The following is an 18,990-nucleotide window of genomic DNA, read 5'->3' on the forward strand; positions in this document are numbered from 1 at the left end:
CGATGGCCGAGGGAATGGTGGTGCAAGCTTAAGAGGCTTCCTGACAGCAGACATGTCAGTTTCCTGTTTTACAGATTAAGCACAGTGCTAGGCACCAGTCTAGCACTCTCACTTGCCAGGTTTTTTGTGTTTTTTTCCCCACACAAGCTGTGTAAAGTCTAGCCACACAGAAGGGTATTGCAGGTTTCACAATCCATTAACAGATTGAAGGTGTGAACACGGACTCTTGAAAGGGTTTTTTTCAGATTCCGACAGGAGTACCAGAAGGGGTACCTTAAGTAAACCCACTGCGGCAGCACGTGCCCATAGGTTTTACAGGTTAAGAGCACCACAGCCAGAAGGGACATTACAGGGTAAAGCAATGTTTAGAATGTGTCTCGCTGTATTTCTCGATTGAAGGTAAGTTTCAGGAGCCAGGAGAAAGAAGAGTTAAAGCATACTCTTAGTGGAATGTGGGCAGAATGATATATCAAAGTATTACAATGAAGACTCCATATTTCAATTTTTAAGGATTACACACACAGCAAACGATGAGGCAGATTCACAAAATAATTTATGAATACAGTAGTATTCTTTTCCATACTATTATTTGCATTTGTGAATCGGCACGTAACGTCCAATTCCCTGTTAGTAAAAGTGCAATGCTATTCAGCTGATATTCCAATTTTTTGATGTTTTGGGGCCGTTCCACAAAGGCATGTAAAAGCACACAAAGGAGTATTCGAGGAGTACTACTTTACATACTCTAGACTGCTTTTGTGAATGGGTCAATTGTGAGTATCTGTCCATGCTGTCAGCCATGACTGCCAGGCCAAATGCAATGCAGACAGATTGCAACCAGTGAGATTTCAACAAGTGTTAAAAATACAATGCTATCCTTTTCGGAGAAGTGTATTGTTGTGAAACACAGGTTTGCCTTTTATTCTAAAATCTGTAATGCACGTGGCAGCGTAGTCATATTCGTTAAAAGAACCTGGAAACATATTAGACTTTTTTTTCTCAGAACTGAAAGTACGATTAGATATACACAAGGGCAAAAAATAAACTTGTATGAATACTGAGAGAAATATTTCAAAATACAATATCAAAATACCATCAGCACTTATTAGATAAAGGTTACCAGTTTTCCATTTTTACTGATTTTTATGCATCAGTGCGGTTGGAAAATGCTCTGTTTCTGTATACATATTTATTTTTAAAAACAGAAATTTGGCATTTGTTTGAGTGTTCCTCTATATTGTCAATCAATGCTGCCAGGCCAATGAATGAAAACACTTTTAAAACGCAACAGCTGCATAAGTGCATATTAAATGCTGGGAGCAAAAAAAGGATACGTTTTCATAATAGTGCTTAAACAGCTATTGCTGTGCATCTATGCTAGTGATATCACAGTAAAGTTTTCAGGTCGACCTTATTGTGCATAGTAACGTAGCACACTATGGGTTACATGTACAAAACGCGTTTGTGGTTGCAAAGACTGTGAATCGCAAAACATATAGGCTTTGCAACGACATAAGAATGTTTTTCCACCTCGCAGACATATCGGGGATATTAAGCTACTGAGAGGGTGGGAGGGAGTGCAACACAAGCAGAGTGACTCAGGAATAGAAATGAGATCTATGTATCTGAATGACAATCAACAGTAATTGAGTATGTATCGATTCTGCCATTGTTGATGATGTAAAAGTCATGTTATGATGTACTGAGCATTGGTTAATAAAAAGATTTATAAAAAGAATGTTTTGCCAAGTACAGACCTCCTTTTACGAGCCGGAGAGATATATCTACGTAAGTCGCATTACTATGCCTTTGAGAAAGCAATTGAGATTGCAAACAATTGATCAGATTGGGGTCATCGCTACTTGTCATAGGAGGAGAAGCCAGTAGTTCAGGAGACCATTTAAAGCACCCCTGGAGTCATCCCTGACAGAATTCTGTTTTTAAAAGCTGCACTTCTCCCAATAATGGGCAATTTAATATAAAAATACATAAATTCCAATACAGAAATGCAGGTATGCTGTTCCTTTCAGAACTGCATTTCTTAATTCATAAACATTTGCCGGGGAATCCCGAAATGCCTCCTATTTGATTAATATTAACAAGGCAGGAAATTATGCAACCGTCTTAGAATCAGCATTTTGCGAAACTATTAAGAATAGTAAACTTATACTTACCTAGGCATACTTACCTTCAAGATATTGTGATAGATGATATTTTGGCTACAATATTTAAACACAACATTCTGGTAGAATACCTTCAGTCGCACTATGACAAGGACTCGCCATCATAAGGTGATAGGGTCAGTCTGTCACATGGTGACAATGTCACTCTCAAACAGAGGTAATATTTTCCAACAATGTCGCTCTCAAACAATGGTGGAAAGTGACACAAGGACAAGGATAGACAGTCACGCGGTGACCAGGATTGACTGTCGTGCTGTCATACACGTACAGGATCAGACAATATTGCCCTAACAAATTAGATAGTCGCAAGGCAACAGGAATAGGCATTCCCATGGACGTAAAGTCATATCCACACTGATTTCATACAGTGAGCAGTGGTTTTGTCATAAACTGATAGTGACACACTCATGAAGATAATGTGCCTTGGAGTACAGAGGAGAGGTAAGGGACCTGAAGAATGTTGGAGTGAGGAAACGGCCAGAAACCAAACCCAATAAATCAGATTGTGTTCCAGGATCCGGGGCTCCTAATGCAAGCCCAGACTGGTAATGGTGAGGCACAAGTGGTTGCATAGGTAGATGAGGCCATAGGGGTATATTGAGTAGAGGTTGCTCTTGTAGAAGCGCGAACAGATCTAAACAATAATAGTCATGACGCTGTAGTGCTTTGGGAGCCTATCTAGAGGAGACATTAGAGTTGCTGTACGTAGAGGCGGCCCTCGAAATAACTTTGGCAAACTTTACATTATTATCTTGAGATGGATGGTACTTCCAACAGGCCCTGGTGATTGCCCTAAGTGGTAGCCACAGACCTTAGCAGCATCTCAGGATGAACTAATGGCGGTAAATGGATGGATGGGGATAGCAGCGCTCCTGGGTTGCTGTTCCTAGCCATAATTTAAGTATGTTCTTCCAGTAAGTGCATACATCCATTTCCTTACTGTAATTTCCCTTCAATTGTGATGTAAGTGTCTAGCCATAGGTGGCCTGAAATCGACACTGGATAGTTCTAGATCCGAGGAGACTTATATTGGTCAGAAAGTGATAGGGGTCTCTGCAGTTATCACTTTCAGTCTGTTGAAGTTCATGTTATGACCTTCTCCTAGTAGTTGTCCTCAGACCTGCTTAGGTCTGAACATGTGGCAAGGACTCCACATAGGTGGCACTGGCACAGCCAGATAGGATTTGATATATTTGTCTAAATTGAAAAAGTCTGGAAGTCTGGTACAATGTAGGCTTTTTCCTCTGCTCAAGAATATCCTTTTTTGTCTCGGATCAGGGTTGAGCATACATAGCTTAGACTCACAACAAAGAATCACCAGCTGTTTATGAAGTTCATTGCTCTGTTTTCAGACTTTCTACCGTGGCTTTATTTGTTTCCACAGTCAGGTGAATCAATTTACCACTCCATCTCAATGTGGGCCAGCACATATCATGCTATTTCCAGCTTTTCCTCCTTTCCCTCAAAAGTTCAGAAATGAGATTTGTGGAAATGGCAGTTTGTGCCATAGCTGTGAGGCTGAAGGTTGTGGCAGTTCTGCTAATGATGTAAGGGGAAGCAAAATGTCCTTTCTTTATAATGCTTTGCCAGAGCATGGGAGGACAGTGGGTACCTGTTACATGAACGACAAAGTATGAAAATAATCAATAGGTAGGCCCCAGCAAAAAACATGTGTGGCCTGAAATGTTCTAGCTTTTAAGTATTTGTTGAGGATCTACCGCCAATGCCATATTGCATAGCCTTGCCAGAAGTCCTAGAGAGATTACAGCACTAAGTTAAGCAAGGATCTTACTTACTTAGGGCCGGATTTAGAGTTCGGCGGGCGGACGGGTTACTCGGTCACATGCGTGACAGATATCCTGCCAGCTGTATTACAAATTCATGATATCCTATGGCACTTGTATTACGGTGGATGGAATATCCATCAGAACTCTAAATCTGGCCCATAGTTCTCAGAGCAGGCAGAGAGATAGAGTGGCATGCTTCAATCCCTTCTAGATCATATTATGAACAGATATGGGAAACGTTTAATGCTGCATTGATTTTAAACAGAGGGCAATTTTCAGTGACCCTCTTCTGAGCCGCACGATATAGCTTAGGGTTCAGTTGTCTGAAGTTCTGGCTGTATTTTCGTATATTTAAATCTACTACATTGCCTTTGTGAATATATTTCGCTTTTCATAAATAAACAAGAGTGTGAAAAGAAGAAATTATGCAGGGCCACTAGGGAATGGTCTATGTTTGGGGTTTATATAACACAAAGGTATTTAGATAACACCAAAGCATTGTACAAAGATGTGGGTAGGTAGGTGGAGTATGGAGGAGAATGGAGGCGATGCAACTAGGACAAGGGTGATTACCAGTTGACCTCCATCATCCAGTGGGTTATACATGGATAAAGTGTTGCTGGAATAGGTGGAGAACCAATGTGAGCGAGTTTTGTAGGTTAAGATAAAGGACACAGATGGAATCACCATCAATTTTAATAATACAACTTTGTACAGGAATATTATGTTTTTTATTATGTCTCTACAGTGCTAGCATATGCACACTCGCTATCACTGTTGTGCTCGGCTTGCATCCATCCCACAAAGACATAAATTATAAACCAGGAAATGCAGGCTATACTCTTTGATAAATCAAGCAATCTGCCTACTTATGTGGTTATCAACTGTAGTGTTAGACCTATATTTAGGATTTAGAATTAGTAAACAATTAAGATTTAGGGAATGTTCCAGTCGTAACTCCTGTAGCTAATGCCAAAGTGGTAAACCAGGCAAGAAAGTCACCAATTACTACTGTTTAGTGTTTTCAGATCTCTCTTTTGCTAAATCTGTCTATGGCACTAGTCTACCATCCTCCAAAGTTACAATTGAACTGTTTTAACAGAGCTCTTGCAGAGTTTATCCCAGATTCGAGCTGATGGCAATAGTCCAAATGGTGATGCTAGCAAGAGAGACTGGGATGAAGAGCCTCCAGTACCACTAGTGGGAACAGAGCTCAGCAAACCAACAGGAGAGACAGCCAGGTGAGGACACCGGTCCTGATGACTACCCTACGAGTGCTCACCTGGAATGTTCCCATATTCCTTAGGACTGCTCTGATGCACCCTTCCTTCCTAAATACTATTTAATTATCCTTTCATCCTTAAGGTTCTGATTCTCCCTTCCTATTTTGGCCTCTCTCTATTGTTACCATACTCTGCAGGACCTCTGAATCCTTCATCATTCTTAAGTCTGTTCTGATGCTGTATTCTTCCTGAAGACAACTTTGTCCCTCCTTTCCTCTTTAGGGCCTCTCCAGTACTGCCTAACTTTCTAGGATTTTTTCAGCTGCTGATGTTCTCCTAATGGCTTCTCAGAAGTTGCATCCTAACCCACCAGTAAAGTACCCACCTTACTAAAGTATTTCTGTTGCATCTCTGGTGCTCCCTTCAGCCATGCACTCTGGTAATATTTAACTCTTTGTGTTTATTTTCAGGTCACGCAGGCAGAGGACACACGGAAAGGATGTCAGTCGATCTTTGTTGCTACGAAAAGCTCTTCCAATGGATGTGAGTCTAGTCTGTTGGGAGTGGGTTGGATATAGGGTGTGTTTTGGGAATGGTTGGATTATGGTTGATTATATTTTGATAATGGAGATGCCTACTCACTTCTATTTGCTTGGTCTTTATACATGGGAGTCAAATAAAGCTCAGGATTCTAGGCACAAAATGATCAAACCCATGCTTAGACAGTGGAACATGCTCACTTCCCAGAATCATCCTACTATCCGTGGGTGACACCATTGTTCTCGGTTGTATTACCCTTTGTGCGATTGGCCATAGAGGGTGATTTACTTTTTGGATGAAGTTTCTCTTTATACATCCTGATTTTCTAACGTGCGCTCCAAAGAGACATTTGTTCATACAAAAAACTACAGAAACTATATTAAAACCAGATGTCTTGATCTATGAACGTGATCAGCTACTATAGAACACGTATGCATTCTAAAGAAATCTATCTAGACAAGAACCTCGTATCTGAAATGTCAACAGGTATCAGACTAGAACAGCGGAAAAAGCTTTACCTATTTAGGAAGGATTAAAAAAGACATATGCGTACTGAACACCCTACATTGCCTGCCCTCTACTTACTGCCAAAGGTACACGAAGGAGATTTTCTACTAGTAGGAAGTCGTATTAATTATATTTGCTTTTGTGTAGCCAAACATGTTAATATACAATTGCAATAAAAATTTATAAATAAATAAACCCTTTGACAGGGGGCTCAGTTCACATACTAAGGACACAATAGTTGAACTATGAAAATTAAAAAACTTCTATTGATAGGATGACTATATATTGACTGTTATAGATGTATTCCACTTATATACCTCCGTCAGAAATCAAGATGGAATATTGCTGTCCAGTAGGTTTTCTCCACGGGTTCTGCACACTAAACATTGACAAATAAAATACTTCTAGAAAGGCTTAAAGAAAGTATCCAAATATGTTTTTTTAACTTCACTTATACAGTCTATTTACAGGGTAATAGGAGCCAGGTATGCAATACCGTACCCAAATTAGTTTATGGGCCACTTCAAAAGAAACTAGTTATGAATGACAAGTCTTCTGAATATAAACCTCATGGGGGTGTTGCATAGATCACATTCTCTATATTTGCAGAGGCACAAAAAGCCATCTTAATAAAAATATCAGCAAAGCCAGAATGATTACAATATCCAGCAGCTCAAATGCCACACCTGCATAGTGCAGGTGGAATTTTTAGATCAGGAAATATATATTTAAAAGACTATCGCCTTAGCATTAATTTACACAGAAAAGAATCTCAATGTGGTAATTATTTTCCAACTTGTTCCCGCTAATGCCGCTACTATAATGGGCCACCTCCTTTCCTTCCAATACTTAGTTCTCATGTGAAATTTCTTTGTAGCTGGACTGGACGTACATTTACTTCTAGTTCAACTGGTAGGTACCTACATTTGCGTTTGTTGATACTGAGCATATCTTATTATAGAAATCTCTACCCAAAGTGCAGCTAATTCACAACGATTGCATAAATGTTTCTTCATTTTTTCACTATTATTGATAAACAGGTGCTTCTCAGGATAGTAGGTGTAACTGTGATAAAGTAGATGTCTTACATATCGCTGAGTGCGCTCTTCAAGTTTGTAATGTTTCACATAAGAGTCCTTTCCCCGCATTTTAGTTTAATGGTACTTCATGGGGACGAACATACTTTCTGTTACTTTTATTCTTGAAAAAGCCATAGGTGCGAATGGCCATAAAAGATGAAACATATCAGGTGAAGTTTCTCTTTTTACATCCTTGTTTACTATAATCAAACTTGAAGACACTCACGGTTAGCACCATGCATCTTCATCTTTAGAATGTACCCAGCCGATATAGAACATATACAAAGAAGATATTCTACAGGTATTTCATTCCTGATCTTTGGTGACATCTGCTTCCATCTTTTCACTATTATTGGACCAGAACCTCTGCGGCAACAATTACCAAGTCTTTTCTCCAGGCGCCACAGTAAGGCAATGGATAGTTCATGGTCCTGCTAGTTCTTCCCAAAAGTTATCCGTAAAGAAGACCCCACCTTTTTGTTTTTAGTATTCCCTGTCTGATGGGTTGTTCATTCCATATCGTCTGCTATTCCCCTCCATAAGCTAACTTGCATAAATGAAGGCAATGGTAGACAGTTATACAACATGGATTGGCAATGGCAGTTCTCAGTTGTATAGTGAAAAGATGCTATTGGTGGTAGCACACAACACAGCTACAGCGTAAACAGTAGAAGTGCAAATCTGCATAACGCAATGGAGAGGTGTATGGCAGATGATGGCAGCAGAATTTTCTTTCGCTCATAGAACAAGGGCAACAGAAGCAACAACAGTTCATGCTTTCTTGGACAGCACACACTACATACAGCATTTTTAGTAGCTGTGCAAGCTTTCCTTATATACTAGACCTAAACCTGGGCATATGGCTGAGTAGAGCTTAGGCAGCAGAGGAGGGTGTGAGGTTGCAGGAAGTACCATGATTGTCAGATAGCCAATGGCTCTGTAGATCTTGGTGGCAGATGTCACCTCAGAAGTTACTGTCATTGTTTGGTGGAGAAGGAGAAGAGCCATTGGCGAAGAGTCTATTCACCACTACAGATTCCCTTCACAAGCGTTGTCTGTCTCACCCACATGGGCACGAATGTGGGTAGGTGTGCAGGTTTCCAATGGCGTGAAAGGGTCGTGCACAGGTCTCCCAAAATGATTGCCTCCCTTTAAATATCATATATTAACCCATGGCCTTCTCCAAAATGAAGGATGCGGTGCTAGGACCCAAACCTGCTCCTCGTCTTTTACTCACCAGATGGGAGCTCGTGGTTGTGGCAGAGGCAAGTGTGGGTCTCGCAACTCGCACTTCCATGTTTAGTTCATGGCTCAGGTTAGTCTGCCTGAACATGTGTGCCATAATAAAAAGAAAGACATTCAAGACCGATTCTAAGATGGCTCCTTAGATGGGACACGCTCAGAGAACGAATCTCGGTCAACAGTGCTGAGTCAACATAAATGAGTAACATTGTGATCATCAAACGGCAATATTGGGGATTGTTCGTGTTTGCTTCAGGCTGTCCGGTCTGCACCCAGACTCAGGATTTCTGCACGTTTGTTTTGTCCTTTGCATTTCCTTTGTGGTATTCAAATCTTGTCTTTCAATTTTGGGTCCTGCTGAATGCCCTTTTCAGTTTTATGATTTGCTGCATCATGTTCTACCTCTGGAACCTCCTCGAAGATCTGAAGACTCAATGGGCCTCATCTACAAGAAAATGACACCGTACTGCGCTGAAAGCCATTAAGCTGCGCCATGCTGCGCCATTTTCAAAGCACAGGGATGCGTTGGATTAACAATACGGCGCATCCCTGTGCATCATTTTGCAAGGGTGCCTCTACTGCGGCGATGATTGTTATTGTGCAGGAAGCAATACCTTCCTGCACAAAAACAATAATTAATGAAATGTTCCTGTTTTTATGCGTCTCCTACGCCTCGGATTCTGATGCATTCCCAGATTTACCAAATGTTGTAAATCTGGCCATGTGTCAAGTTCCATGGATGGTGTGTGATGCGTGAAAGGGGCCCATATTTACAAGGCGTGTAAATATTCCCCTTTGCTGTTTGTTCCTATATCTGGTTTCTGGCAAGGGTAGGGAGAGACCTCGGATTACCATTTGTTTGCTCTCTCGCCTGTATAATTATAAATACTCTTTGCTCACAGGACAGGCCTTGTTATGAATCTTGAGTTTCCGGCCTATTAGCAGCTTCCTGTATCGGGACTGGCTGAACAATCCCCGCTTACCTTTGAGCTCTGGGTGGGACTTTCAAGCCCACACTACAGGGCTATAACTACAAGCAGAAAGAATTATCCTGGCCGTGGTGTTTCTTCTCTGTCCTAGGTCTGGCAGCGGATGAAGTATCTGCAGGACGTCATGCAGAAGAATAAACAGAACGCCCTGGAGAAGCTGCGCTCGGCCTCCAGCGAGAGCCTGGAGCGGCAGCTGAGCAGCCAGCGCCGGATCCAAGCGCCTCCCGAGCAGGACACGGGCTCTCAAGGTGCTGAGCGGAAATACACTTATTAATGAGTTCTGATCTCTCGCAATACCCCCCAACAGGATAAACGGGCTTTAGTCACATACAAGTGCTCTCACCAACGGGAGTGGGGTTAGGTCAGCCATACGCGTGCCCACACCTGATCTGAACTCAGTTTGTGATAAGGTTTCAGTCAAACACAACTGCAACTTCAGGTCGAATATTGATTCATGAATACACCCTGACGCACCACACTTAAGTGAATGAGTTTATTTCAATCACAGCTGTCCCACTAGTGTAAATGGGCATTGTTCATACACGCACAGGTGCACCCACCAGTGTGGATGGGCTCAGTCACACACACAGCTACACCCACAGGATGACTGAGATTCAGAGTCACACAGCTGCATCCACAGAGTCCAACAGCTGCATCCACAGGATGACTAAGCTTAAGAGTCACACGGCTGCAACCACAGGATGACTGAGCTTCAGAGTCACACAGTTCCATCCACAGTATGACTGAGATTCAGAGTCACACAGCTGCATCCACAGAGTCCAACAGCTGCATCCACAGGATGACTAAGCTTAAGAGTCACACAGCTGCAACCACAGGATGACTGAGCTTCAGAGTCACACAGTTCCATCCACAGTATGACTGAGATTCAGAGTCACACAGCTGCATACACAGAGTCACACAGCTGCAACCACAGGATGACTGAGCTTCAGAGTCACACAGCTGCATCCACAGAGTCAAACAGCTGCATCCACAGGATGACTTAGCTTCAGAGTCACACAGTTCCATCCACAGAATGACTGAGATTCAGAGTCACACAGCTGCAACCACAGGATGACTGAGCTTTAGAGTCACACAGCTGCATCCACAGAGTCACACAACTGCATCCACAGGATGGCCGAGCTTCAGAGTCACACAGCTGCATCCACAGGATGACTGAGCTTCAGAGTCACACAGTTCCATCCACAGTATGACTGAGATTCAGAGTCACACAGCTGCATACACAGAGTCACACAGGTGCAACCACAGGATGGCTGAGCTTCAGAGTCACACAGCTGCATCCACAGGATGAATGAGCTTCAGAGTTACACGTGCATTCACCACTCTGAAAGGGGTTGAGATAATGCAACTTGCTCTTCTTTTCCAGTCTCCTTTGCCAACCTGCCTTCTGTCTGCACTCATGGCCTACTCCACAGTTCCTGCTCTCACTGCTCTACTCATGGTTTCACTGCCCCCTTTGATGTACCTCCAGTTTTCTTTCTCTCTCTCTGCCATTCTTGGCCTTCTCTTGCTGCTGCCCCTGTTTCTCTCTTTTCCTCACTTTATTCCACATTTCTTGATATACGGTATTTCCCCTGGGCTGTAGCCACTTTCATTCACAGATGCTCTGTGCCCCCTTTTTACCTCTCCTCTCTCCTCTCCTGAGTTGTAGCTCTCCGTCCTCCATGTCCCTGCATTTACAGCCTCTCTTTTTTCACCTACTCTTTTTCTCCCTGCTTTTCTCTCCTTGGCGGCTAACTCTGTCACTCTCTTTTCAGATGATGTCTGCCTGCCCGCCCTCTACATGCCCACAAAGCTTGGGCACCTGTTCACCCCCAAGGCCCACCTATACTTTCACCCTTCTGGATCGGGCAGCGCCTTACGCCTCACGCAGCCGCCATCAGTGCTAAGTCTGCCACCGCTGAGTGCCCAAAATGTATCCTTTTGTCTAAGTCATGGAAGCAGACATAATGCAGTGAGTAACACTGGAGGAGAAAGTATGGGACTTGCACTTAGTAGAAGTGTAGAAAGTAAGTTCCCTTCATAGCGGTGCTAACAGCACACTGCTCTACTTGAATCTCAATACAGGCGAGCGACTGCTATTAGCAGGACAGTCCGATGCATGGTTTATCACAGCCTGGCAACTGTATTGTAGAGAATATCTATCTCTCTATCTATCTATCTATCTATCTATCTATCTATCTATCTATCTATCTATCTATCTATCTATCTATCTATCTATCTATCTATCTTTCTATCTATCTATCTATCAGATAAAGTCAAAAAAGTGCTTTTATTTGCATTGGGTTCGAGGAGCCCATTCAGAGTGCATGGTTGATAGAATGCTGGATGGAGTTTGTCCTGTTTTGGAGATACTGAATGAGGTGTGTGGGGTCCAGACACGCTTCATGGTATGATTAAGTATGATTAATTTTAGTGCCCATAAGTGTGAGGTGTTGCAGAGAGTGCGAAAATGCATGCATTTATTTATGTTTTTTCCAATATCTCGGTGATTTTTGCAAAGAAAAGAGACTCACCATTGTCATACCGTTTGCACGATTATGCACTCGCCATGATCAACCACACAGTGGCAAATTCTTGAGACATGACATTTTCTATAACCATCCCAGAACTAGGGGATCGTGACCGATTAATGTAGTGATTTTGTTCGCGGGGAATGGTATAGAGCTTGTGTTGAATAGTGCTCTAATTTCATGTATTGCTCGATTTTTAATGCACATTGCTTTGAAGATATGCGTCTGGCCACAGGTTGTGAGTGTAAGGAAATGAAGGTTGTTCGGTGTGAGTCCAAATGGGCATACTGAAGAACTGTCTGGTCCTCGTATTCTGAATCTTCCATCATTTCTGAAGTACTAGGAGAGGGGCGCCAACCTATAGCCTGTTCCCTAATGTTGTTAACAGATGCTGATTCATCCAAGTATCCATGCCTCCTTCCTGCAATATTCATGTTCACTTACTTGCTGTAATTTCCAAGTTCATTATTGACCTTATAATCAATTGTGGGTCAATTTGATAATCTGCCGGACACTTTGTATGTGCGGTTTGCTTTTGCATCATCCCAAAGCCCTGTATTCAGGACTCTTGCTGCATCCTGGGATAGCTGTCGTAGCTGTTGGGATTCCTTTTGCAAGCCGATTGTTATTGCAGTAGGATCTTCCTGTGACTCCGACCTATCTCCCCTTAAGAGTGACTTTCTTCTGCTCATACATCCTCCCTCCCCACTTCTCCTCCTTAGTCAACAAACTTTCACGTCACCTTCCACCTCCAGGGGTTCATGGATGTCCAACAGGAAGGCGTGCATACAGACCTCAGACAGCGAATCCCCATCAGTCCCTGCTCTGCCTGGATGACATGTTTACTAGGCTGTGCATGATAAAGCACACTCCCTGGCTCTTTGTGAACTATTTTGGTTTGATGGTCAGCTGCGTTTTGGCTGCTTGACTGCTGTATAGAACCATATCTCATGGCCTGGATTTTCATTTCTATACATACCGATGGCATGCTTCTTTGTTGTTTGAAGCCACGAGGCACTACCAACATTTGTGAGGTTGTTGGCCCCAAATATATTATCTGAATGGTCAGCATGGGTTCTTATCCTAACTTGTCTTCAGTGAAACCCCCCAATATTCATTCAATTTCTGATGCCGAATCCAGATTTAATGGTTCCTATTTGCACTCTTTACACAGCTCTTACTGTAGTCAAGAGTCTAATGAACTATACCATTGCAGACAATAGGAAATAATCCAGTTACTTCACTAAATTATTTTTCCCACTTCTACATCAACTGCGGAGAAGTGTTTTCACAACCTAGATGCTATAAGACTGGTGTGATGTTACTCGGCCTTGGTCAAAGGTTGAAGGCAGCATCTCTAGATGGTAGATGGATAACATTGTGTATGCCATGGCCTAGGCCAATGCCTACAGCAAGGTACTAAGCAAAGCTATAGTCCATTCCACTAGAGAAACAGTGGCAACTTCTGCTGATACACACAATTCACCAGTGGTCCTTGTACTTGTTTCTTCTATTAGATAAATCACGAGAATTGCAAGCACATCATATATGGACCAATTTGGCGATGCATACACATTGATGTCTTATGGGTATATACACAAGACAGCCTCCACATGTATGATATAGGAACTTCCTGTTTATTTCTTTCCCCATGTGACAAATATTGTGAGAGTTCTGTGCTTCGAGATGAAGAGTAGTTACTCAACATGTGATGAGTATGATTATGTGAATGGATGCATGTGTTCTGAAGAAGTTCTGGGATCTCTCCTAGATCTGTAAAAAACGAACTGAGCCTTAAAAAGAGTAGATACCTGGGTACCATAGTTTTAGTCCTTTTTCTAATAAATAATGTAAATCAGCAGATACTTTAAATTTCACACCCAGATCAGTCTCCTGATTCACTGCAACCCTTTAGTAACAGAAGGGTCCACACTCACCCTGCAACTTGTGTTGTAACAGAGTAGGGTTTACACCTCACTATTACCTTATACCACTGATGGCTGTTGCAGCCAAATCATGACAGATTAGAAAGGTTAGAGTGGGACAGGTGGTGCTCCAAATCATATTTCATTAAGATGAGCCTCACTCCTGTGTTCCAATTTGTTTATACTACGTGTTATTATCATTCAGAAGCACACGATTATGAAAGACCCAATGACGGAGAAGATACTGTGCCTTACCAGTAACTAAAGTTCTCCAGTATTGGTGGCTTTCTTTACCTCCTGTTGATACCAATATTGATGACACAACACTTTAGGTGAAGCCCCCTCTCGGGGTAATGGCAGACATAGGGGCTGTATGTGTATACCTAAGTTCCTGAATTCCCCTGCCCTTTTGTGGCATCAAGGCACCCTTCCATCCAGCCCCCAAGTTTATATTAGTCCATATACTTGGATCCTAGGAGTGTCTCAATTTACATAACAACAGAATTTGGGCTTTCAGCACAGGACGATGAACCAACTTTCTCTTTATGCTCTGAATCGCATGTGCCTTCCATACCGACAATAGCCCTGAGCTATCCCTCTGGTTTACTCTATCATAACATTGATCACATGATTCACTCGATCCCCAAAAACCGTTTTTGTTTCTACCACTCTTTTGTCCTACCGTCAGCTTTTATGCTAGCTTTTCACTTCTTTATTCAATAGATCTCAACATTTCTTTATTCAATAGACCTCAACGCTTCTCTTGAAGGAAGTTGATGATGATTTACGCATGAATGTACATATGAATGTTCTGTGACAACTCCATGACAATTTTTTGAGCCGCGTAAGGAAGCATATTGCTTCTAAGACGTGACCTCTGTTTCCAAAGTTATTAGAAAACTAGAGCACACTGATAGCTATTCCTGGGTGAGAATTTCTATAGGAAAATGTAAATTAAATAAATAAATACAGTGTGTCCCAATACAATGCAAAACTTGTGTGCAGCTTTTACTTGTAGAAAACAGGTGCTTAAAAGAGAGACAGTGATCTCAGAACTGACAGAGAATTGCACTGACTGTCGCAAAATGACAGAGTCCTAATTGTACCAGATGACGTTTAGCACCCTTGTATTGTGCAAAGACACACATGTTTCCATCAATAGGGAGTTGTTGTACTGCCCAATGTCTGCAGTGTAGTGAGACTAGTAGGGAAACATATCCACAAACCCTGAAATATACAGCTGTGAGGTCTCCTGCATTGAAATGTCCTCAAGCTATGCACAATGACAAGTGAAGGGACCCTTTACCCCCCCTTTATGTTGAAGGAATGTAAAAGTAAGAAAACAGAGGAACGTGCAACCACAAGAATAGCTCAGGAACCCTATACGTTAATAGCAAGAAGGTGAGATGACAAGTGGATCATGAGCACACATTCACCCTAACCAGGTAAGATCCTTTTTATTTACGAATGAAAATCGGGCTTTTAATGCAGTAACTTTGTGCCTTAATGTATGACATATTTCTTTGCTGTGTAAGTGAGAAGAACCTCACACATCTTTGTAAACCTCCTCTTCTAGGCCTGGCACACCTACATATCCGTTCTCTCTTAACACCCTCCTTCTCCACCTTTCGTTCTTTGTTTTTGATTCCCCTCGCCCCTCAGTAGTTTCCTTGACCTGATCGTACAGAAACTGTCTGTGCTGAATCTCCTGGAGCCCAGTGTGACACTGCCCTCTTTCCAAGGCCAGAGGAGAAGTGGGAAGAAGATGAAGGGGGTTTCCTCAGAAGGTAAAGAAGATCCCTCGGGTACATCAAAGGACATCCAAGAAATCTCCAACAGGAAAGATTTAACTGAACATTTTGTTGGAGTTGCCCAGGAGGGTACAGAGTCTTTTTATAGTCTTCACAAGGACACTGAAGATAACCCAGCGAAGGAGCGCTCATCTGAGAAGTTGGTTACAGATGTATCCGAGAGCAGAGAGACCGTTCCCATTTTGGGGAATAACAGTGAAAAAACGCTTGAAGGGACAGAGTTAATTGAGAAGGTTGCTCTAGATCGACCAAAATTAACAGAGGGCCTTTCCACTGAAGGGAAAGGCATTGGAGAAATCCTGGTGGGGGAGCAGATATTTGAGACTGTTGCTTGAAATGTATTAAACATTATGGAGTCTAATCAATCTCATAAAGAAGAGCAGATAAAAAGGAAGCAAAGGAATTTACCTCAGAAGTTTAGGAGAATTATATCAGTTCACCTTAGAAAAACTGGTGGAGAAGAATTTACTTAAGTATGTTGCTGATGCTACCCTCCAGGAAAGGTAAGGGAGTCTCTGAAGCCCTTCAGATAGATGATGTGATGGAAGGGAGGAAGCCGCAGCTCACCCTCACAATAGTTTGAGAGGAAAAAACAGTAAAAGTATTGCTTACATAGGAAATACGCGGCTGGAATTAGGGGTGCAGGGGATGCTGTGGCACCCCCTGAGGTCTTGGAAGGAATTCTCTTTTAAAATGAAAAATAAAGAGAAGATTGGATATTTGTCAGGAAAGTGATACTTTTTTCAAAGATATAGACTGTCAGATGTCAGAGGGCTTCTTCTTACTTGCTGCTGATAATTGTTTACATAAAGTGTTTATGTGTTTTCTAGGACTCAAAACTGAAGGCCTATTGTAACATGACCAGAGTGACACTCTTAATTGGGCACAGGAATGTGGGGGAAAAAGAATGCTGCAGTATGTCAGTGTTTATAGCACATGTAGTCAAGTCAAGTCAAATGGTCTTTATTCGGATATAAAATATCCATAAAAGTACAATCATCACTGCTAATATACATGCATTACATATAACATACATTCATCAACATAAAAATACAAGAAGAATTAAAAAACGGGATAGAACAATAAGCTTACAGTCAATAAATAGCATAAAACCAATGTGCAAGGCGTAGCAATAAAGTGCAGATAAACGCAAATTTAAACCTTCAATAAGTACAGAGAATCTAGCAGCATTATTGTGCAAAGATCGCAAATTTGTAAACTTTAGACTAAGTGCAAGTAAGCATTTGTAAACATTAGACCAAGTGCAAAATAAGCTATCACATGTATGATAGATCCATATCGAGGAGTGATTACAAGTGTATAACATGGTTTAGGGTGCATTCATGGAAGCTCGTGAACGTACCTCTGCTCGCAGAAATGAACTCACTCGAAAAATCATGTTATCACAACCCAGCTGCAATATTTCCTGGTATGCCAAGGTATAATCAGAAATCGCATTTGCCTTAAAATAGGGGATTAAATATTGTTTTGTATACCTTACATAAAATTTACAGGAAAAGAGAAAATGTAACATTGTTTGTTTACAACCAGTGCCACATGGGCAGCATGTCTCCTCCAGATTACTATTAAAACCAATCGGGAAACAGATTGAGTATTTTATGCTGTTATCCCTGAGGGGAAAAAGCAAACTATTCCATCTTCCAATATTTTTCCTAAGATAGTCCTGTGGCATATAATAATTGTTACTTAATGGCCTCTGGATGGAAAGATATCTAATAATTGAAGATTTACAAAACTCATTTTTTCCTCTTTCTTCATGATATAAATCATATAGTGCCCCTCTCACTACCTTTAAGTTTATACCGTCTGCAGTTAAAGGAAGATGAAAGGTATATTCTAGCTGAACGCTGGCTAAACTATTCTGCACTGCTCTAAGCCAGGGTATTCCTTTGCCTCCATCTTATTTAATTCAGAAAAGGGGGTGGTGATGAACAGAGTGTCTGAATTGAGCAGACCACTCTTACCCAGTCCAAAGATCAGGGCTTGATCCATCACCATTATTTATCTCACTGCCCCATCCCAGCTCAGAACATGGCTATATGCAAATCAGTCTGTCCCTGGCCCAGTGCATCATGGGAACAGGGCAGACTAAACTACCAAGCCAATTCTTCACCAGAAAGGAAACAAGCTACCGGGGACCGGTTTCTGGCATTTCAGCCGTCTTCGGCCCGGCTTGCTTGAATCCTGATGGAGCAGTGAGAAAGGGACTCATGTCTGAGTATACCCTGCCACACCTATAGTGGCCAAAATCGATTCAGAAAAGGGGGGTGGTGATGAACAGAGTGTCTGAATTGAGCAGACCACTCTTACCCAGTCCAAAGATCAGGGCTTGATCCATCACCGTTATTTATCTCACTGCCCCATCCCAGCTCAGAACATGGCTATATGCAAATCAGTCTGTCCCTGGCCCAGTGCATCATGGGAACAGGGCAGACTAAACTACCAAGCCAATTCTTCACCAGAAAGGAAACAAGCTACCGGGGACCGGTTTCTGGCATTTCAGCCGTCTTCGGCCCGGCTTGCTTGAATCCTGATGGAGCAGTGAGAAAGGGACTCATGTCTGAGTATACCCTGCCACACCTATAGTGGCCAAAATCGATTCAGAAAAGGGGGTGGTGATGAACAGAGTGTCTGAATTGAGCAGACCACTCTTACCCAGTCCAAAGATCAGGGCTTGATCCATCACCGTTATTTATCTCACTGCCCCATCCCAGCTCAGAACATGGCTATATGCAAATCAGTCTGTCCCTGGCCCAGTGCATCATGGGAACAGGGCAGACTAAACTACCAAGCCAATTCTTCACCAGAAAGGAAACAAGCTACCGGGGACCGGTTTCTGGCATTTCAGCCGTCTTCGGCCCGGCTTGCTTGAATCCTGATGGAGCAGTGAGAAAGGGACTCATGTCTGAGTATACCCTGCCACACCTATAGTGGCCAAAATCGATTCAGAAAAGGGGGGTGGTGATGAACAGAGTGTCTGAATTGAGCAGACCACTCTTACCCAGTCCAAAGATCAGGGCTTGATCCATCACCGTTATTTATCTCACTGCCCCATCCCAGCTCAGAACATGGCTATATGCAAATCAGTCTGTCCCTGGCCCAGTGCATCATGGGAACAGGGCAGACTAAACTACCAAGCCAATTCTTCACCA

General features: G+C 42.3%; 1 protein-coding gene across 3 annotated transcripts in view; it reads left to right on the forward strand.

Annotated features, from left to right (window-relative positions):
- The window catches only part of LOC147730783 (uncharacterized), a 200,598-nt gene extending 183,791 nt beyond the window's left edge, over positions 1–16,807 (forward strand). For all 3 annotated transcript variants that reach the window (XM_086958631.1, XM_086958632.1, XM_086958633.1), the window contains 5 exons: positions 5,073–5,211; positions 5,664–5,736; positions 9,642–9,798; positions 11,326–11,483; positions 15,694–16,807. In XM_086958631.1, coding sequence (XP_086814757.1) covers positions 5,073–5,211; positions 5,664–5,736; positions 9,642–9,798; positions 11,326–11,483; positions 15,694–16,152 — 986 coding nt within the window. In that variant the 3' untranslated portion in view covers positions 16,153–16,807. The remainder of the gene's footprint in view (positions 1–5,072; positions 5,212–5,663; positions 5,737–9,641; positions 9,799–11,325; positions 11,484–15,693) is intronic.
- The last annotated feature ends 2,183 nt before the right edge of the window (positions 16,808–18,990 follow it).

This window comes from Lissotriton vulgaris, chromosome 2_1, assembly GCF_964263255.1.
Source record: "Lissotriton vulgaris chromosome 2_1, aLisVul1.2, whole genome shotgun sequence".
NCBI lineage: Eukaryota > Metazoa > Chordata > Amphibia > Caudata > Salamandridae > Lissotriton > Lissotriton vulgaris.